This window comes from Bombina bombina, chromosome 3, assembly GCF_027579735.1.
Source record: "Bombina bombina isolate aBomBom1 chromosome 3, aBomBom1.pri, whole genome shotgun sequence".
NCBI classification, from domain to species: domain Eukaryota; kingdom Metazoa; phylum Chordata; class Amphibia; order Anura; family Bombinatoridae; genus Bombina; species Bombina bombina.
The window spans coordinates 699866213-699888760 of NC_069501.1; the positions used below are offsets into that span (position 1 = coordinate 699866213).

At 41.8% G+C, this 22548-nt stretch overlaps 1 protein-coding gene across 1 annotated transcript in view; it reads right to left on the minus strand.

Annotated features, from left to right (window-relative positions):
* EIF4H (eukaryotic translation initiation factor 4H) overlaps positions 1–22548 on the minus strand; it is a gene marked incomplete in the record, with an annotated part of 210739 nt that overhangs the window by 178956 nt on the left and 9235 nt on the right. Inside the window, 1 exon segment of the mRNA XM_053707493.1 lies at positions 12244–12431. Within this exon segment, the coding sequence (XP_053563468.1) occupies positions 12244–12431 (188 nt within the window).

Consider the following 22548-nt stretch of genomic DNA (forward strand, 5'->3'; position numbering starts at 1 on the left):
TCCCAGTCACTCTTGTAACTCTCGACAAGAAAGGAAGTATCAAGAGATATGTGGTGACTTAGTGTAGTTTTACCTTCAATCAAGAGTTTGTTATTTTTAAACGGTACCGGCGTTGTACTGTTTTACTCTCAGGCAGAAATTAAAGGAAGAGTTCTGCCTGGAGGTTTGATGATCTTAGCGGTTTGTAACTAATGTCCACTGCGGTTCTCACACATAACTGAAGAGTATGGGACAACTTCAGTTGGGGGAACGGTCTGCAGATTACCTGCTTTGAGGTATGTTCAGTATTTTTATTTCTAGAGAGATGAAATGAGTTCTAGAAAATGCTGACAGAGCCTTGTGTACTTGAGGTAAGCCTGATGCAGTGATTTAACAGTGACTGGGATCATGCTTACAGAACAGGGTAATACTCATGTTAATGCTTATATTACTTAGTGACAAAACGTTTACATGATTTCATAAATAGGACGTTTTTTCTCTGAGGGAGATAACTCTTTATATGGTGCCTAGTTTCTACATGGCTAATCAGATACTCCTAGGAGTACTTTCTTTAGGCCCCTCTGGCATCCAGTACATGGTGGGAGGGGCCTAATTTAGCGCTCTAAATGCACAGTTTTAATTCAGACTGAGACATCTAGCTTCCTTAGAGGAGTCCTCTGACACCTGAGGACCATTACAAGGGGTTTATTTCTGCACAAAATCGTATTTGTGGGCAGGTAGGAGCCTCAGCAGAGCTGTGGCAGGGTGTTCAACTGTCTTAATGTTTTTTTAACGTTTTTTAAATCCGGTTTGGGGCCTAAGGGGTTAATCATCCATTTGCAAGTGGGTGCAATGTTGCTTTAGTCCCTTACACACACTGTAAAAATTTCAATGACTTTACTATATTTTTTCACTGTTTTGCAGTTTAAGTGCTAGTTTTTTTCTCTTAAAGGCACAGTAACGTTTTTGTTTAATTGCTGTTTCACCTTTATTAAAGTGTTTTCCAAGCTTGCTTGTCTCATTACTAGTCTGTTAAACATGTCTGACATAGAGGAAACTCCTTGTTCAATATGTTTAGAAGCCATGGTGGAACCCCCTCTTAGAATGTGTACCAAATGTACTGAAATTTCTATAAACTATAAAGACCATATTATGGCGCTTAAAGATTTATCTCCAGGGGATTCTCTGACTGAAAGGAGGGAGATTATGCCATCCAGCTCTCCCCATGTGTCAGAACCTATAACTCCTGCTCAAGTGACGCCAAGTACATCTAACGCGTCTAATTCTTTTACCTTACAGGACATGGCGGCAGTTATGAATACTACCATCACAGAGGTATTGTCCAAACTGCCAGGGTTACAAGGAAAGCGAGACAGCTCTGGGGCTAGAACTAATACAGAGCTTTCTGACGCTTTAATGCCTGTGTCAGATATACCCTCACAATACTCAGAAGCCGAGGCAGGTGAGCTTCTATCTGTGGGTGACATTTCAGACTCAGGGAAGGCGTTACAAAAATCTGATTCTGAAATGACAGTGTTTAAATTTAAGCTTGAACACCTCCGCTTATTGCTTAGGGAGGCTTTAGCGACTCTGGATGACTGTGACCCCATTGTGGTTCCAGAGAAATTGTGTAAAATGGACAAATACTTTGCAGTGCCTGTTTACACTGATGTTTTTCCAGTCCCTAAGAGGTTTTTGGAAATTATTACTAAGTAATGGGATAGACTAGGTGTGCTGTTCTCTCCCCCTCCTGCTTTCAAAAAGATGTTTCCCATAGATGCTGCCATACGGGACTCGTGGCAGACGGTCCCTAAGGTGGAGGGAGCAGTCTCTACCCTAGCTAAGCATACAACTATCCCCGTCGAGGACAGTTTTGCTTTACTAGATCCTATGGATAAAAAAATTGGAGGGTCTCCTTAAGAAAATTTTTATACATCAAGGTTTTATTCTCCAGCCTCTTGCATGCATAGCCCCAGTTACTGCTGCAGCGGCTTTTTGGTACGAGTCTCTTGAGGAGGCTCTGCAGGTAGAGACCCCGTTAGACGATATTCTAGACAGGATTAAAGCTCTTAAGTTAGCCAATTCCTTTATTTCTGACGCCGCTTTTCAGTTAACCAAACTAACGGCTAAGAATTCAGGTTTTGCCATTTTGGCGCGTAGGGCACAATGGCTTAAGTCCTGGTCAGCAGACGTTACTTCAAAGTCTAAGCTTCTTAACATCCCCTTCAAGGGACAGACCCTATTCGGGCCTGGTCTGAAGGAGATCATTTCCGAAACTTCAAGAGTGGCGCAGCTTCAACTTCCTCTAATGCAAAACAAGAGGGAAATTTTACCCAGTCCAAACCAGTCTGGAGACCTAACCAGACTTGGAACAAGTGGAAGCAGGCCAAGAAACCTGCGGCTGCCTCTAAGACAGCATGAAGGAGTAGCCCCCGATCCGGGCCCAGATCTAGTAGGGGGCAGACTTTCTCTCTTCGCCCAGGCTTGGGCAAGAGACGTCCAGGATCCCTGAGCGCTAGAGATTGTTTCCCAGGGATATCTTCTGGAATTCAAAGGTTAATCTCCAAAGGGGAGATTTCATCTCTCACAACTATCTGTAAACCAGATAAAAAAAAAAAAAAGAGAGGCATTCTTACGTTGCGTTCAATACCTACTGGTTATGGGAGTGATCCACCCAGTTCCAAGAGAGGAACAGGGGCTGGGTTTCTATTCAAACCTGTTTATAGTTCCCAAAAAAGAGGAAACCTTCAGACCTATCTTGGATCTCAAGATCCTAAACAAATTTCTCAGGGTACCATCCTTCAAGATGGAGACAATCCGAACCATCCTCCCTATGATCCAGGAGGGTCAATATATGACTACCGTGGACTTAAAGGATGCTTATCTCCACATTCCGATTCACAGAGATCATCAGTTCCTCAGGTACGCCTTCCTAGACAGGCATTACCAGTTTGTGGCTTTTCCCTTCGGGTTAGCCACGGCACCAAGAATCTTTACAAAGGTTCTAGGGTCCCTTCTGGCGGTTCTAAGGCCGCGGGGCATAGCGGTAGCCCCTTACCTAGACGACATTCTGATTCAGGCGTCGACTTTTCAAATCGCCAAGTCTCATACGGACATTGTTCTGGCCTTTCTGAGGTCTCACGGGTGGAAAGTGAACATAGAAAAATTTTCATTTCTACTGAATCTATCAGAGTTCCTGGGAAGGAAACTCTTGTGAGAGAACTCTTTTCTGACAGAAGTCAGGATTTCAAAGCTTCTAACTTCTTGCCGTGCTCTTCATTCCACTTCTCGGCCATCAGTGGCTCAGTGTATGGAAATGATCGGCCTAATGGTAGCGGCAATGGACATAGTTCCGTTTGCCCGCCTACATCTCAGACCACTGCAACTTTGCATGCTCAACCAGTGGAATGGGGACTACACAGATTTGTCTCCTCTGCTAGATCTGGATCAAGAGACCAGGGATTCTCTTCTCTGGTGGTTATCTCGGGTCCATCTGTCCAGGGGAATGAGTTTCCGCAGGCCAGAGTGGACTATAGTGACAACAGATGCCAGCCTTCTGGGCTGGGGCGCAGTCTGGAACTCCCTGAAGGCTCAGGGTTCGTGGACTCAGGAGGAAGACCTCCTTCCAATAAACATTCTAGAACTAAGAGCGATATTCAATGCTCTTCAGGCTTGGCCTCAACTACCTGCGGCCAAGTTCATCAGATTTCAGTCGGACAATATCACGACTGTAGCCTATATCAACCATCAGGGGGGAACAAGGAGTCCCCTGGCCATGATGGAGTTTTCAAAGATAATTCTATGGGCAGAGTTTCACTCTTGCCTTCTCTCAGCTATCCACATCCCAGGAGTAGAGAACTGGGAGGCGGATTTTCTAAGTCGGCAGACTTCTCATCCGGGGGAGTGGGAACTCCATCCAGAGGTATTTGCCCAGCTGATTCAACTATGGGGCAAACCAGAAATGGATCTGATGGCATCTCGTCAGAACGCCAAGCTTCCTTGTTACGGGTCCAGGTCAAGGGATCCCCAAGCTGCACTGATAGATGCTCTAGCAGTGCCCTGGTCCTTCAGCCTGGCTTATGTGTTTCCACCATTTCCTCTCCTCCCTCGTCTGATTGCCAAGATCAAGCAGGAGAGAACTTCGGTGATTTTGATAGCACCTGCGTGGCCACGCAGGACTTGGTATGCAGATCTGGTGGACATGTCATCCTTTCCACCATGGACTCTGCCGCTGAGGCAGGACCTTCTACTCCAAGGTCCATTCAAACATCCTAATCTAATTTCTCTGCGGCTGACTGCTTGGAGATTGAACGCTTAATTTTATCAAAACGTGGTTTCTCCGAGTCGGTCATTGATACCTTAATTCAGGCTCGAAAGCCTGTCACCAGGAAAATCTATCATAAGATATGGTGTAAATATTTTCATTGGTGTGAATCCAAGGGTTACTCATGGAGTAAAGTCAGGATTCCTAGGATTTTATCCTTTCTCCAAGAAGGATTGGAGAAGGGATTGTCAGCTAGTTCCTTAAAGGGACAGATTTCTGCTCTGTCTATTCTTCTGCACAAGCGTCTGGCAGATGTTCCAGACGTTCAGGCGTTTTGTCAGGCTTTAGTTAGAATCAAACCTGTGTTTAAACCTGTTGCTCCGCCATGGAGTTTAAATTTAGTTCTTGAAGTTCTTCAAGGGGTTCCGTTTGAACCTCTGCATTCCATAGATAAAGGTTTTATCTTGGAAAGTTCTGTTTTTGGTAGCTATCTCTTCGGCTCGAAGAGTTTCAGAGTTATCTGCCTTACAGTGCGATTCCCCTTATCTGATCTTCCATGCAGATAAGGTAGTTTTGCGTACCAAACCTGGTTTTCTTCCTAAGGTGGTATCTAATAAGAATATCAATCAGGAGATTGTTGTTCCTTCACTGTGTCCTAATCCTTCTTCAAAGAAGGAACGTCTATTACACAATCTTGACGTGATTCGTGCTTTAAAGTTTTATTTACAAGCTACTAAGGATTTTCGTCAAACATCTGCATTGTTTGTCGTCTACTCTGGACAGAGGAGAGGCTAAAAGGCTTCGGCATCTTCTCTTTCTTTTTGGCTGAGAAGAATAATCCGTTTAGCTTATGAGACTGCTGGCCAGCAGCCTCCTGAAAGAATTACAGCTCATTCCACTAGAGCGGTAGCTTCCACATGGGCTTTTAAAAATGAGGCCTCTGTTGAACAGATTTGTAAGGCGGCGACTTGGTCTTCGCTTCATACTTTTTCTAAATTCTACAAATTTGATACTTTTGCTTCCTCAGAAGCTATTTTTGGGAGAAAAACGGAAGGCACCACTGCCTGCAAGACCTAAGTTTCTGCCTTGTCCCTCCCTTCATCAGTGTCCTAAAGCTTTGGTATCCCACAAGTAATGGATGAACCCGTGGACTGGATACACCTTACAAGAGAAAAAAAATGTATGCTTACCTGATAAATTTCTCTCTCTTGTGGTGTATCCAGTCCACGGCACACCCTGTCACTTTAAGGCAGGTGTTTTTTTATTTTTAAACTACAGTCACCACTGCACCCTATAGTTTCTCCTTTTTTCTTGCTTGTCTTTGGTCGAATGACTGGGGGTGGCAGTTAGGGGAGGAGCTATTTAGACAGCTCTGCTGTGGGTGTCCTCTTGCAACTTCCTGTTGGGAAGGAGAATATCCCACAAGTAATGGATGAACCCGTGGACTGGATACACCACAAGAGAAATAAATTTATCAGGTAAGCATAAATTTTGTTTTTTACTGTCATAGCTAAAAAATGTATCCCAGTAGCTAAACAGAAAAAAATTCTAACACCCCTACACCTCAGCAACTCTGCTGAGGTGCCTACCTGCCAAAACGGACTCACTCCTCTGGAAACAAACTTCTTTGCAGCAGGAACGATCCGGATGTGAAATAGATCAATAACGCTATAACTGCATGCTTTGTCAGGAAACCATGCGGTTGTAGAGCCACAAGTGCAGACGCCTTCGCTTGCAGGCTATGGCAGCTACGGCTGAGAGTTGCGCAGTTAAACTTTGAATACGCGCAAACCGCTAGCCCCGCACATCATGGGCGTCAGTCAAACCTAACCCGATCGGCTCAAGTCTCTTACATTAACCCGATAGGAAAAAAACAACAAACAATAAAAATGAGCTCCCTAGCCTCAGTACTCATGGCTGTCTTCAATTACCCTCTATGAACAAGAGAGATAGACGTCCCTACACAAGGATCTCTGCCTTATGTAACATGAAACCAGTTAAAGTGCCCACTTGCCTCTGTTTATATTCTGGGAATCAGTAAAATCTCAAAGTCAGCATTTACCTTTGTATTCTGCCCGACAGCAGGGCAGCTCAGCAGGTTTAGGAGGTCCTCTCCCTCCCATAACCCTGTGGAAAATCAAAAAGCCTGAGTTAACTTTGCTTAGGCTGTTAGGAGAAGGGCAGCATCAATGTATAGGAGGCGCGGTGAGAATTATGTCCCACCAGTTACTATTGCTCTACTGAAGAGACTGATATGGACTACGGCTACACCCTAGAACAAAGCAGCACTCTCTGGCACTACTTTAAAAATAATAAACACTTGATTGAAGAATCTTTTTTAACACCTCACTTTACCTCTTCCTATCACTAACGTAGGCAAAGAGAATGACTGGGGTGGGAGGGAAGGGAGGAGCTATTTAAAAGCTCTGCTGTGGTGCTCTTTGCCTCCTCCTGCTGACCAGGAGGTGACTATCCCATAAGTAATGAAGATGATCCGTGGACTCATTGTGTCTTTAAAAAGAATGAAACGGGAGGGACAAGACAGAGACCTAAATGGAAGGCACCACTGCTTGTAGAACCTTTCTCCCAAAAACAGCCTCAGAAGAAGCAAAAGTATCAAATTTGTAAAATTGAAAAAGTATGAAGAGACGACCAAGTCGCAGCCTTGCAAATCTGTTCAACAGAAGCATCGTTTTTAAAAGCCCATGTGGAAGCCACAGCCCTAGTAGAATGAGCCGTAATTCTTTCAGGAGGATGCTGTCCAGCAGTCTCATATGCCAGATGGTTGATACTCCTCAGCCAAAAAGAAAGAGGTAGCCGTAGCTTTCTGACCCCTACGTTTTCCAGAATAAACAATGAATAATGAAGATGATTGACGGAAATCCTTAGTCGCCTGCAAGTAAAACTTCAAGGCACGGACCACATCCAAATTATGTAACAGACGCTCCTTCTTAGAAGGATTAGGACACAATGAAGGAACCACAATTTCCTGATTAATATTCTTATTTGAAACAACCTTAGGAAGGAATCCAGGTTTGGTACGCAAAACCACCTTATCAGCTTGAAAGATAAGATAAGGCGAATCACATTGTAACGCTGAAAGCTCAGAAACTCTACGAGCAGAAGAAATAGCAACCAAAAATAAAACTTTCCAAGATAATAACTTAATATCTATGGAATGCATAGGTTCAAACGGAAACCCTGAAGAACTCTAAGAACTAAATTCAAACTCCAGGGAGGAGTAATTGGTCTAAATACAGGCTTGATTCTGGTTAGAGTCTGACAAAAAGACTGAACATCTGCCAAACATTTGTGAAGCAGAATTGACAAGCCAGAAATCTGTCCCTTTAAGGAACTCGCTGATAACCCTTTCTCCAATCCTTCTTGAAGAAAAAAGACAGAATCCTGGGAATCCTAACTTTACTCCATGAGTAACCCTTGGATTCACACCAAAAAAGATATTTACGCCATATCTTATGATGGATCTTTTTTAGTGACAGGCTTACGTGCCTGTATCAAAGTATCAATGACTGAATCTGAGAATCCCCGCTTAGATAAGATCAAGCGTTCAATCTCCAAGCAGTCAGCTGCAGAGAATTTAGATTTGGATGTTGGAAAGGTCCTTGAATGAGAAGGTCCTGTCTAAGAGGAAGTTTCCATGGTGGCAGAGAGGACATATCCACTAGATCCGCATACCAAGTCCTGCGTGGCCACGCAGGCGCGATCAGGATTACTGAAGCTCTCTCCTGTTTGATCCGAGCAATCACGCGTGGAAGGAGAGGAAACTGTGGAAACACATGAGCTAGGCTGAACGACCAAGGCACTGCCAAGGCATCTATCAGTTCGGCCTGGGGATCCCTCGACCTGGATCCGTATCTTGGAAACTTGGCATACTGTCGAGATGCCATCAGATCCAATTCCGGTCTGCCCCATCGTAGAATCAGAGAGGCAAACACCTCCGGGTGGAGTTACCACTCCCCCAGATGAAAAGTCTGTCGACTTAAAAAAATCCGCCACCCAGTTCTCTACCCCTGGGATGTAGATTGTCGACAGATAAAAAGGGGGCCTCCGCCCATCAAATTATTTTGGATACTTCTATCATCGCTAAGGAACTACTTGTTCCCCCTTGATGATTGATATAAAGCTACAGTCGTGATATTGTCCGACTGGAATCTGATGAATTTGGCCGAAGCCAACTGAGGCCACGCCTGAAGCGCATTGAATATTGATCTCAATTCCAGAATATTGATTGGAAGTAGAGACTCCACCCGAGTCCATACACCCTGAGCCTTCAGGGAATTCCAGACTGCACCCCAGAAGGCTGGCGTCCGTTGTCACTATCACCCACGAGGGTCTGCGGAAACACGTCCCCTGAGACATATGATCTGGTGACAACCACCAAAGAGAATCTCTGGTCTCTTGATCCAGATTTATCTGAGGAGATAAATTTGCATAGTCCCCATTCCACTGTCTGAGCATGCACAGTTGCAGTGGCCTGAGATGAAGACGAGCAAACGGAATGATGTCCATTGCCGCTACCATTAACCCAATTGCTTCCATACACTGAGCCACTGATGGCCGAGGAATGGACTGAAGGGCTCGGCAAGTATTTAGAATCTCTGATCTCTGTCAGAAATATCTTCATGTCTACAGAGTCTATCAGAGTTCCCAAGAAGGGAACCCTTGTCCATGGAACTAGTGAACTCTTTTCTAGGTTCACCTTCCAACCGTGAGTTCTCAGAAAGGACAACACTGTCTGTATGAGATTTCGTCAGATAAGTCGACTCCTGAATTAAAATATTGTCCAGATAAGGCGCCACTGCTATGCCCGTGGTCTGAGAACTGCCAGAAGGGACCCTAGAAACTTTGTGAAGATCCTGGGTGCTGTGGCCAACCCGAAGGGAAGAGCCACAAACTGAAAAGGTTTGTCCAGGAAGGCAAACCTTAGGAACTGATGATGATCCTTGTGAATAGGGATATGAAGGTATGCATCCTTCAAGTCCACGGAAGTCATAAATTGACCCTCCTGGATCATAGGTAATATTGTTCGTATAGTCTCCATCTTGAATGATGGAACTCTGAGAAACTTGTTTAGACACTTGAGATCTAAAATGGGTCTGAAAGTTCCCTCTTTTTTGGGAACCACGAAAAGATTCAAGTAAAACCCCTGTCCCAGTTCTGGAACGGGATCAATTACTCCCATGGTAGAGAGGTCTTTTACACAGCGTAAGAACGCCTCTCTTTTTATCTGGTCTACAGATAATGGTGAAAGATGAAATCTCCCTCTTGGGAGAAAATCCTTGAATTCCAGTTGATACCCGTGGGTCACGATTTCCAATGCCCAGGGGTCTTGGACATCTCTTGCCCAAGCCTGGGCAAAGAAAGAAAGTCTGTCCGCTACTAGATCCGGTCCCGGACCGGGGGCCGCCCCTTCATGCTGTCTTTGTAGCAGCAGCAGGCTTCTTGGGTTGTTTACCTTTGTTCCAAGCCTGGTTGGGTCTCCAGATGGATTTGGATTGAGCAAAATTCCCTTCCTGCTTTGTGGAGGAAGAGGAAGCTGAGGGTACTCCTTTAACATTTCGAAAGGAACAGAAATTATTTTGTCTACCTCTCATCTTAGACTTATCCTGAGGCAAGGCATGACCTTTATCTCCAATAATGTCAGAAATGATTTCCTTCAACTCAGGCCCGAATAGTGTCTTACCTTTGAAAGGAATAGCTAAAAGCTTAGATTTTGATGACACATCAGCAGACCACCATTGTAGCCATAACGCGCTAAAATGGCAAATCCTGCATTTTTCGCCGCCAATTTAGCAATTAGAAAGGCGGCATCTGTAATAAAAGAATTAGCTAGCTTGAGAACCTTAATTCTATCCAAAATATCATCTAACGGGGTCTCAACCTTAAGAGACTCTTCCAGAGCCTCAAACCAAAAAGCTGCTGCAGTAGTCACTGGAACAATGCAAGCTGTAGGTTGTAAAAGAAAACCCTGATGAATAAATAATTTCTTTAGAAGACCCTCTAACTTCTTATCCATGGGGTCTTTGAAAGCACAACTGTCCTCAATGGGTATAGTTGTACGCTTAGCCAGGGTAGATATAGCTACCTCCACCTTAGGGACCGACTGCCAGGAGTCCCGAATGGTGTCTGATATGGGAAACATTTTCTTGAAAGTAGGAGGAGAAAACGGTATACCCGGTCTGTCCCACTCCGTTTTTAATAATTTCCTAAATTCTTTTAGGAACCGGAAAAACATCAATGTAAGTAGGCACCTCTAGATATTTGTCCATTTTACACAATTTCTCTGGTGGTATCACTATAGGGTCACAATCATCCAGAGTTGCTAAAACCTCCCGAAGTAACAGGCAGAAGTGTTCAAGCTTAAATTTAAAGGACATGATGTCCGAATCTGTCTGAGGTAACATATTTCCTGAGTCTGAAAGTTCTCCCTCAGACAGAAATTCCCTGACCCCCAACTCAGAGCCCTGTGAGGGTACATCGGCCAATAAAGCATCAGAGGATTCAGTATTCACATTAATACCTGACCTACTGCGTTTACCCTGTAACACTGGTAATTTAGATAATACCTCTGTAAGGGTAGTTGACATAACTGCAGCCATATCCTGCAGAGTAAAAGAATTATACGCACTTGAGGTACTTGGTGTCTCTTGTGTGGGCGTTAAAGGTTGTGACACTTGGGGATAATTGAATGGCATATCCTGATTCTCTTCAGACTGAGAATCATCCTTAGGCACACTTTCTTTACCTAAAATATGTTTTTTACATTGTAAGGCCTTTTCAGTACAAGAGGTACAAAAAGTAAGAGGGGGTTCCACAATGGCTTCTAAACACAGAGCAATTAGTTTCCTCAATGTCAGACATGTTGAACAGACTAGCATAAACCACAATAGTCAAACACTTTAAATATTGATTTGAACAATTTTTCGAAAAATGTGTACTGCGCCTTTAAAAAATAAAAAGCACACAAATTTGCCTAAACGTTTAAATAACGCTATGCAATTCAATATACCTATTCAATTGGGCCAAAAATTATTGCACCCTAAGAGCAAAGGGTGAATTTAACCTCTAAAAAAGACATTTTATAGCACAAAAAATATTTTATTGAATAAAATGACCCCTGAGCCTACCTGCCCCCAGGGTACTGCAAAATGACTCGACAATGACCTTCTCAGTCAGAGTACACGGCGCGTGAAAACAGGCCCCGCCCATCATGGACGTCGATCATAGTCTGTATAACCGCATGGGAAGTGGATTGCAAAGTAAGCCATGTGGTCCCCTAAAAACCTTACTGTAACACTGCAGCCATACTGATTATTTGTTATGTGATCAAATAAAAAACGTCAAGCCTGCCTCTCCCAGTGTCCTATTGATTGTTTCCAGCCCAGTACTATGTCAAATACAAACATAAACACAGGATTTTCAGTAACACCCTTTATGTACAGGTCTACTGCTTACACCTTTCCCTTGCAGGCAAAAATGTCAGCCAATTCTGATATACCAAGTCTCCTCAGAAGTAAAAGACTGAACATACCTCAATGCTGCTTGTAGCTTGAAACCGTTCTCCACACTGAAGATTACTCTTGCACTACCTTCAGAACTCTGTGGGAACCAACGTGGATCTTAGTTACAACTGCTAAGATCATTCACCTCAGGGCAGAAATCTTCATCTTCAAATCTCCCTGAGAAACATAGTACTCACCGGTACCATTTAAAATAAAAAAACTGCTTGATTGAAGAATCTAAAACTAACACCTCACTTTACCTCTTCCTAGTACTACACAGGCAAAGAGAATGACTGGGGGTGGAGGGAAGGGAGGAGCTATATATACAGCTCTGCTGTGGTGCTCTTGCCACTTCCTGTTAGCAGGAGGTTAATATCCCACAAGTAAGGATGAAATACGTGGACTCGTCGTATCTTCTAGAAGAAATATATATTCCATTATTTAAAATAAAAAGTTTGCCATTAGCACTATGCTCACCTTTAAATTTATCTGTCTCCTTGTCCCTTACTAGTCTTACACTCCTAACATTCAACTCTTTAAAGATTCTATCTATGTCTCCTTGGACTGTGTTGAAAGGAAGATTCCCAACATAAGCTGTGAAAGGAGGATCTGTTGGAAGATCTTTCTGTTTGCGAGGTCCTGGGCCAGCATCACCACGACGAGGTCTGTAAAATAAACACCATCACGAGAAATATTCAAAATTTCCATCATGTCAATGTATACCAAAGTAATAACTTTAAAGCAAGGGTTGATAAAATGTATACAGTTAAACTAGCAAGAACATTCAGAAACCAGACAGGTGTTATATAACAAAAATATGCTAATAAAAAAGTTAGAAGTAGTTTTTCTTGTATGATTTAGATAAAGCATACACTTTTAAGCAACTTTCCAATATACTTTTATTCTCAAATTTGCTTTATTCTGTTGGTATCGTTTGTTGAAGGAGCAGTAAAGCACTACTGGAAATTAGCTTAAAGGGACAGTACACTGTAAAATTGTTTTTCCATTAATGTATTTTAAATGACTTGTTATACCAACTGCAGAGTATAAAATATTTGAGAAATTCCATTTTCATGCTTATTTGTGTATATGAAGTAGCTTTGTGCTTTGAAACCACAGCCTATTACAATGGGTTTTAAGTTTGTGTAAACAGACTTGCTTCCTTATCTTTTATTTGGCTGGAACACCAAAGCTCAATACATAGAGAGAACAATGGAAAATTATAATTTTATTACTTAACTATCCTGCATCCCACAGAGTGTAATCTCTTCTACTGGCTGTGTATACTTAGGCTATTCAATAGCCTATACTCCAGTATTAATTTGTTCAGTATAGGTGGCGATACCACAGGCTAAATCAGCTATTTCAAATGTTGAACTAGGAGTAAAGGAGCTACTTGTAACCAATTTAATACACTCTAGCAAGTTAAAAGGATCATTGGGAATAATTTAAAGGGGAGAAATTTTTTGGGTGAACGGTCCCTTTAACTATATATTTGCAGCCACCAATCACTAGCTAGCTTCCAGCAGTGCATTGTTGATCCTACGCCCACCTCTGTATGGTTTTCAACAAAGGATACCAACAGAATATAGAAAATTAAATAGAAGAGAAAAATGTTAAAAAAAAGGTTGTTTGCTCTTGCTGAAACACAAGAAAACATGTAGGTTCCATGTCCCTTTAACCCCTTCACTACTGGGACTTTCAGAGAAAAAAAACCTTGCCCAAAATAACAGAATTTTTAGCATTTTTGCTATCACTCCATTTAAACAGAAATCGAGCCTTTTTTAAATTTATCTGTTAAAAAACACAATTTATGCTTACCTGATAAATTTATTTCTCTTGTGGTATATCCAGTACACGGATCATCCATTACTTGTGGGATATTCTCATTCCCAACAGGAAGTTGCAAGAGGACACCCACAGCAGAGCTGTTATATAGCTCCTCCCCTAACTGCCATATCCAGTCATTCGACCGAAAACAAGCCGAGAAAGGAGAAACCATAGGGTGCAGTGGTGACTGTAGTTTAAATTTAAAAATTACCTGCCTTAAAATGACAGGGCGGGCCGTGGACTGGATACACCACAAGAGAAATAAATTTATCAGGTAAGCATAAATTGTGTTTTCTCTTGTAAGGTGTATCCAGTCCACGGATCATCCATTACTTGTGGGATACCAATACCAAAGCTAAAGTACACGGATGAAGGGAGGGACAAGGCAGGTACTTAAACGGAAGGTACCACTGCCTGTAAAACCTCTCTCCCAAAAATAACCTCCGAAGAAGCAAAAGTATCAAATTTGTAGAATTTTGAAAAAATATGAAGCGAAGACCAAGTCGCCGCCTTGCAAATCTGATCAACAGAAGCCTCATTTTTAAAGGCCCAAGTGGAAGCCACAGCTCTAGTAGAATGAGCTGTAATCCTTTCAGGAGGCTGCTGTCCAGCAGTCTCATAGACTAAGCGGATTATGCTTCTTAGCCAAAAAGAAAAAGAGAGGTTGCCGAAGCCTTTTGACTTCTCTGTCCAGAGTAGACAACAAACAAAGCAGATGTTTGACGAAAATCTTTAGTAGCTTGTAAGTAAAACTTTAAAGCACGAACCACGACACAAGGATGGAACAACAATCTCTTGATTGATATTCTTGTTAGATACCACCTTAGGTAAAAACCCAGGTTTGGTACGCAGGACTACCTTATCCGTATGAAAAATCAGATAAGGAGAATCAGATTGTAAGGCAGATAACTGAGACTCTACGAGCCGAGGAAATAGCTACCAAAAAAGGAACTTTCCAAGATAAAAGTTTGATATCTATGGAATGAAGAGGTTCGAATTGAATTCCTTGAAGAACCTTAAGAACCAAATTTAAGCTCCATGGCGGAGCAACAGGTTTAAACAAAGGCTTGATTCTAACTAAAGAATGACAAAATGCCTGAACGTCTGGAACATCTGCCAGACGCTTGTGCAAAAGAATAGACAGAGCAGAAATCTGTCCCTTTAAGGAACTAGCGGACAATCCTTTTTCCAAACCTTCTTGGAGAAAAGATAATATCCTGGGAATCCTGACCTTACTCCATGAGTAACCCTTGGATTCACACCAATAAAGATATTTACGCCATATCTTATGGTAAATTTTCCTGGTGACAGGCTTTCGTGCCTGTATTAAAGGTATCAATGACCTACTCGGAGAAGCCACGCTTTGATAAAATCAAGCGTTCAATCTCCAGGCAGTCAGCCTCAGAGAAATTAGATTTGGATGGTTGAAAGGACCCTGAAGTAGAAGGTCCTGTCTCAGAGGCAGAGACCATGGTGGAAAGGATGACATGTCCACTAGATCTGCATACCAGGTCCTGCGTGGCCACGCAGGTGCTATCAGAATCACTGATGCTCTCTCCTGCTTGATCTTGGCAATCAGTCGAGGGAGCAGAGGAAACGGTGGAAACACATAAGACAGGTTGAAAGACCAGGGCGCTGCTAGAGCATCTATCAGCGTCGCCTTGGGATCCCTGGACCTGGATCCGTAACACGAAAGCTTGGCGTTCTGGCGAGACGACATGAGAACTAGTTATGGTTTGCCCCAACGATGAATCAATTGAGCAAACACCTCCGGATGGAGTTCCCACTCCCCCGGATGAAAAGTCTGAAGACTTAGAAAATCCGCCTCCCAGTTCTCTACACCTGGGATATGGATAGCTGATAGGTGGCAAGAGTGAATCTCTGCCCAGCAAATTATTTTTGAAACTTCTAACATCGCTAGGGAACTTCTTGTTCCCCCTTGATGGTTGATGTAAGCCACAGTCGTGATGTTGTCCAACTGAAATCTGATGTACCTCAGAGTTGCTAACTGAGGCCAAGCCTGAAGAGCATTGAATATCGCTCTTAGTTCCAGAATATTTATTGGAAGGAGTGTCTCCTCCTGAGTCCACGATACCTGAGCTTTCAGGGAGTTCCAGACTGCACCCCAACCTAGAAGGCTGGCATCTGTTACAATTGTCCAATCTGGCCTGCGAAAGGTCATACCTTTGGACAGATGGACCCGAGATAGCCACCAGAGAAGAGAATCCCTGGTCTCTTGATCCAGATTCAGTAGAGGGGACAAATCTGTGTAATCCCCGTTCCACTGACTGAGCATGCATAGTTGCAGCGGTCTGAGATGTAAGCGTGCAAACGGCACTATGTCCATTGCCGCTACCATTAAGCCGATTACTTCCATACACTGAGCCACCGAAGGGCGCGGAATGGAATGAAGAACACGGCAGGAATTTAGAAGCTTTGATAACCTGGACTCCGTCAGGTAAATTTTCATTTCTACAGAATCTATCAGAGTCCCTAGGAAGGAAACTCTTGTGAGTGGGGATAGAGAACTCTTTTCCTCGTTCACTTTCCACCCATGCGACCTCAGATGCCAGTACTACGTCCGTATGAGACTTGGCAATTTGGAAGCTTGACGCCTTTATCAGGATGTCGTCTAAATAAGAGGCCACTGCTATGCCCCGCGGCCTTAGGACCGCCAGAAGCGACCCTAGAACCTTCGTAAAGATTCTTGGGGCTGTAGCTAATCTAAAGGGAAGAGCTACAAAATGGTAATGCCTGTCTAGAAAGGCAAACCTGAGAAACCGATGATCTTTGTGTATCGGAATGTGAAGATAAGCATCCTTTAAATCCACTGTAGTCATATATTGACCCTCCTGGATCATAGGCAGGATGGTACGAATAGTCTCCATCTTGAATGATGGAACTCTGAGGAATTTGTTTAAGATCTTTAGATCCAAAATTGGTCTGAAGGTTCCCTCTTTTTTGGGAACCACAAACAGATTTGAGTAAAAACCCTGTCCCTGTTCCTCCTTTGGAACTGGATGGATCACTCCCATAACTAGGAGGTCTCGTACACAGTGTAAGAATGCCTCTCTCTTTATCTGGTTTGCAGATAATTGTGAAAGGTGAAATCTCCCTTTTGGAGGGAAGCTTTGAAGTCCAGAAGATATCCCTGGGATATAATTTCCAACGCCCAGGGATCCTGGACATCTCTTGCCCACGTCTGGGCGAAGAGTGAAAGTCTGCCCCCTACTAGATCTGTTACCGGATAGGGGGCCGTTCCTTCATGCTGTCTTAGAGGCAGCAGCAGGCTTTTTGGCCTGCTTACCTTTGTTCCAGGTCTGGTTTGGTCTCCAGACCGTCTTGAACTGAGCAAAAGTTCCCTCTTGTTTTGCATTAGAGGAAGTTGATGCCGCACCTGCCTTGAAGTTTAGAAAGGCACGAAAAATAGACTGTTTGGCCCTTGATTTGGACCTGTCCTGAGGAAGGGCATGACCTTTTCCTCCAGTGATATCAGTAATAATCTCCTTCAAACCAGGCCCGAATAGGGTCTGCCCCTTGAAGGGAATGTTAAGCAGCTTAGATTTTGAAGTCACGTCAGCTGACCATGATTTAAGCCATAGCGCCCTGCGCGCCTGTATAGCAAAACCAGAATTCTTAGCCGTTAGTTTAGTCAAATGAACAATGGCATCAGAAACAAAAGAATTGGCTAGCTTAAGTGCTCTAAGCTTGCCAAGTATGCCATCCAATGGAGTGGCTACCTGTAAAGCCTCTTCCAGAGACTCAAACCAGAACGCCGCAGCAGCAGTGACAGGAGCAATGCATGCAAGGGGCTGTAGGATAAAACCTTGTTGAATAAACATTTTCTTAAGGTAACCTAATTTTTTATCCATTGGATCTAAAAAAGCACAACTGTCCTCAACAGGGATAGTAGTATGCTTTGCTAGAGTAGAAACTGCTCCCTCCACCTTAGGGACTGTCTGCCATAAGTCCCGTGTGGTGGCGTCTATAGGAAACATTTTTCTAAAAATAGGAGGGGGAGAGAACGGCACACCTGGTCTACCCCATTCCTTATTAATAATTTCTGTAAACCTTTTAGGTATTGGAAAAACATCAGTACACACCGGCACTGCATAGTATTTATCCAGTCTACACAATTTCTCTGGCACTGCAATTGTATCACAGTCACTCAGATCAGCTAAAACCTCCCTGAGCAACAAAACCTCCCTGAGGTGTTCAAGCTTAAATTTAAATGTAGAAATATCAGAATCAGGTTGCATCATCTTTCCTGAGTCAGAAACATCACTCACAGACTGAAGCTCTCCTTCCTCAGCTTCTGCATATTGTGAGGCAGTATCAGACATGGTTCTTAAAGCGTCAGTATGCTCTGCATTTTGTCTAACCCCAGAGCTATCTCGCTTACCTCTAAATTCAGGTAGTCTGGCTAATACCGCTGACAGTGTATTATCCATGACTGCCGCCATGTCTTGTAAAGTAAACGCTATGGGCGCCCTGGATGTACTTGGCGCCATTTGAGCGCGAGTCCCTTGAGCGGGAGTCAAAGGATCTGACACGTGGGGAGAGTTAGTCGGCATAACTTCCCCCTCGTCAGATTCCTCTGGTGAAATCTGGTATTTATATATTTAATGCCAGAGTTATTTATTGATAAATAACTTAGGATAATCTGCATTAAATATATAAATACCAGATTGCAACACATACATATATATATATATATAAAATATTCATTTTATTTCAAAAATTAAAATATTCAAATCATATAATTTAACTAAATGCTCTACCCGTGCTAATTTAGCGCTGGACTACATTCACTACATTTCTACCACTGTTTTCTTAGAGGGGAATACACTAGTCTAGCAGGGTCAATTCTCTAGCGCCTCATCTTTCTCACTACCAGATAAAAAAATTTAAAGACATAATATGAGCTTTATTGCTTAAAGTGAAATTAGTACATTTGGTACACATTCTAAGAGGGGGTTCCACCATGCCTTTTAAACATAATGAACAAGGAGTTTCCTCTATGTCAGACATGTTTATACAGACTAGCAAGCTTGGAAAACACTTTAAATCAAGTTAACAAGCAAAAATAATAAACGGTACTGTGCCTTTAAGAGAAACAAATTTTGTCAAAATTTGAAAAAGTGAAAAAAGGCAGTAAATCAAACGAAATTTTTACAGTGTATGTAATAAGCTAACAGAACATTGCACCCACTTGCAAATGGATGATTAACCCTTTAGTTCAAAAGACGTTTTTTTAACAGTCACAACAAACTGCCACAGCCTGCTGTGGCCCTACCTTCCCCAATAAACGATTTTGGAAAGCCTTTGAGCCCTTTAGATATGTCCTATAGCATTCAGGGAACTTCTGAGGGAAGCTGGATATCTCAGTCTGTAATTTAAACTGCGCAAAAAAAAAAAAAAAAAAAAAAAAAAAAATCGCTAAAATAGGCCCCTCCCACTCATACCACAACAGTGGAAGGCCTCAGGAAACTGTTTCTAGGCAAAATTTAAGCCAGCCATGTGGAAAAAACTAGAACCCAATAAAGTTTTATCACTAAAGCATATATAAAAACGATTAAACATGCCAGCAAACGTTTTATATTGCAATTTTAAAAGGGTATTACCCCTGAGAGTAAGCATACCAGTCGCTATTAAATCACTCTATTCAGGCTTAACTTACAATAAACCGGTATCAGCAGCATTTTCTAGCATTTTCCATTTCTAGAAAAAATTGTAACTGCACATACCTCATAGCAGAGTAACCTGCACGCCATTCTCCCGCTGAAGTTACCTCTCTCCTCAGACATATGTGAGAACAGCAATGGATCTTAGTTACAACCTGCTAAGATCATAGAAACCTCAGGCAGATTCTTCTATTTACTGCCTGGGATAAAATAGTACAACTCCGGTACTATTTAAAAATAAACTTTTGATTGAAGAAAAAAAAAATAAAAAAAATAACTATATTTCACCACTCTCTCTTACTACCTCCATGCTTGTTGAGAGTTGCAAGAGAATGACTGGATATGGCAGTTAGGGGAGGAGCTATATAACAGCTCTGCTGTGGGTGTCCTCTTGCAACTTCCTGTTGGGAATGAGAACATCCCACAAGTAATGGATGATCCGTGGACTGGATACACATTACAAGAGAAAACACACACATACATACATACATATTAGGGCTGCAACTAACGATTATTTTCATAATCGATTAATCTGACGATTATTTTTTCGATTAATCTGATAAAAAAAAAATCAAATTTTTTCCTATATTTAACCCCTTAATGACAGAGGACGTACCAGGTACGTCATAGAAAAAACTTCCCTTAATGACAGTTGACGTACCTGGTACGTCCTCTGTTGTCTGAAGTGCTGGAAGCGATCATGATCGCTTACAAGGGATTGTAGTGATGCCTCAATATTGAAGCATCACTACAATCCCCCATTTCACATACCGATGCAGAAAGGGCCACTCTGCTTCTGTTAACCGGTGCGGCGGGGGGCGCGCGAGTATGCAAAATATACCGGCAACTTGTAAAAAAAACAAGATTGATGTAGATGCAGGGGCATCTCTGTTTTTTAGTAAGGGATCTGGGAGGGGGAGGGATGCAGATTATTTAGGGGGGCCAGCTACACTACAGAAAACAAATATTTTATAATAAAAAAGTAAAAAAAACTATTTTGGGGAGCAAATTGGGTACTGGCAGACAGCTGCCAGTACCCAAGATGGCGGCAAATAGATAGAGGGGGAGGGTTAGAAAGATGTATGGGGGGATCCATCACTGCAGACTGTATGACAAAAAAAATTAAAAAAAAAATTTATTTCAGTACTGGCAGACTTTCTGCCAGTACTTAAGATAGCGGTGACAATTATGAGGTGGGGAGGGAAGAGAGCTGTTTGAGGGGGGTCAGGGGGTGGGATGTGTCAGGTGGGAGGCTGATCTCTACACTAAAGCTCAAAATTAACCCCACAAGCTACCTAATTAACCCCTTAACTGCTGGGCATATTACAAGTGTGGTGCGCAGCAGTATTTAACGGCCTTATTATTACCAAAAAGCAATACCAAAGCCATATATGTTTGCTATTTCTGAACAAAGGGGATCCCAGAGAAGCATTTACAACCAATTTGCGCCATAATTGCACAAGCTGTTTGTAAATAATTTCAGTGAGAAACCTAAAATTGTGAAAAATTTAAGTTTTTTTTTTTTTAATTTGATCGTATTTGGCGGTTAAATGGTGGCATGAAATATACCAAAATGGGCCTAGATCAATAATTTGGGTTGTCTACTACGCTAAAGCTAAAATTAAACCTAAAAGCTCCCTACAAGCTCCCTAATTAACCCCTTCACTGCTGGGCATAATACACGTGTGGTGTGCAGCGGCATTTAGCGGCCTTCTAATTACCAAAAAGCAACGCCAAATCCATATAGGTCTGCTATTTCTGAACACAGGGGATCCCAGAGAAGTATTTACAACCATTTATGCCATAATTGCACAAGTTGTTTGTAAATAAATTCAGCGAGAAACCTAAAGTTTGTGAAAAAAATTGTGAAAAAGTCAACAATTTTTTTTATTTGATCGCATTTGGCGGTGAAATGGTGGCATGAAATAAACCAAAATGGGCCTAGATAAATGCTTTGGGATGTCTTCTAAATATAAATATATACATGTCAAGGGATATTCAGGGATTCCTGAAAGATATCAGTGTTCCAATGTAATTAGCGCTAATTTTGAAAAAAAGTGGTTTGGAAATAGCAAAGTGCTACTTGTATTTATGGCCCTATAACTTGCAAAAAAACATGTAAACATTGGGTATTTCTAAACTCGGGACAAAATTTAGAAACTATTTAGCATGGGTGTTTTTTGGTGGTTGTAGATGTGTAACAGCTTTTGGGGGTAAAAGTTAGAAAAAGTGTGTTTTTTTTCAATTTTTTCCTCATATTTTATATTTTTTTTATAGTAAATTATAAGATATGATGAAAATAATGGTATCTTTAGAAAGTCCATTTAATGGCGACAAAAACGGTATATAATATGTGTGGGTAAAGTAAATGAGTAAGAGGAAAATTACAGCTAAACACAAACACTGCAGAAATGTAAAAATAGCCATGGTCATTAAGGGTAAGAAAATTGAAAAATGGTCCGGTCATTAAGGGGTTAAAATAAAATCCACATACTTACTGAGTGTTACAAATATAAACTTTAGACAAACTTTACATTAACACAACTGTCCAAATTTTAAGCAGCAGAACACATTTTTAGAATTAAGCAAAACAAAAGTTTGAAAAGAGGTAGAACTAGAAAGAGGTACAGGGCACTATCACTATTTATCACATTTTGTTATTCACTATTTCAGAAACTTTGCATTGAAATGCAAAAATTTCAAAATGACCACATGGCTCTGGCTGAGGCTGGTCTCTTTTTGCAAACTATATTGCCTGCAGCAGAGAAGAGGCGCTCAGATGGTGTTGAGGTGCCCGAGATGCATAAGTAGGGTTTTGACAATTTCGTCAAGGTGGGATATTTATCTTTGTATGCTCATTACCAATGCAAGGGGCCTCTTAAAGTGAACCTGGACTTGCAATGGTAAATAACCAGCTATAAGGTTAGGGAAAAAATATCTAATCCGCTTTTTTTATAAAAAAAAAAAAAATTATATATATATATATATATATATATATATATATATATATATATATATATATATATATATATATATATATATATATATATATATATATATATATACACACACACACACACACACACTTATACAGTGTATCTACACTTATACATTTATCTATGCAGTACATATAATCAGCAAGCAATCCGCTAATAATTTTTCAAGCAGATAATAGTGCACATCAATTCAAATAATAACTCCCATCAAATTAGGGCTAGGTGTAAATAACAAGCTTGGCACTATATCATGGAAAGCAGTCGCAAATCAC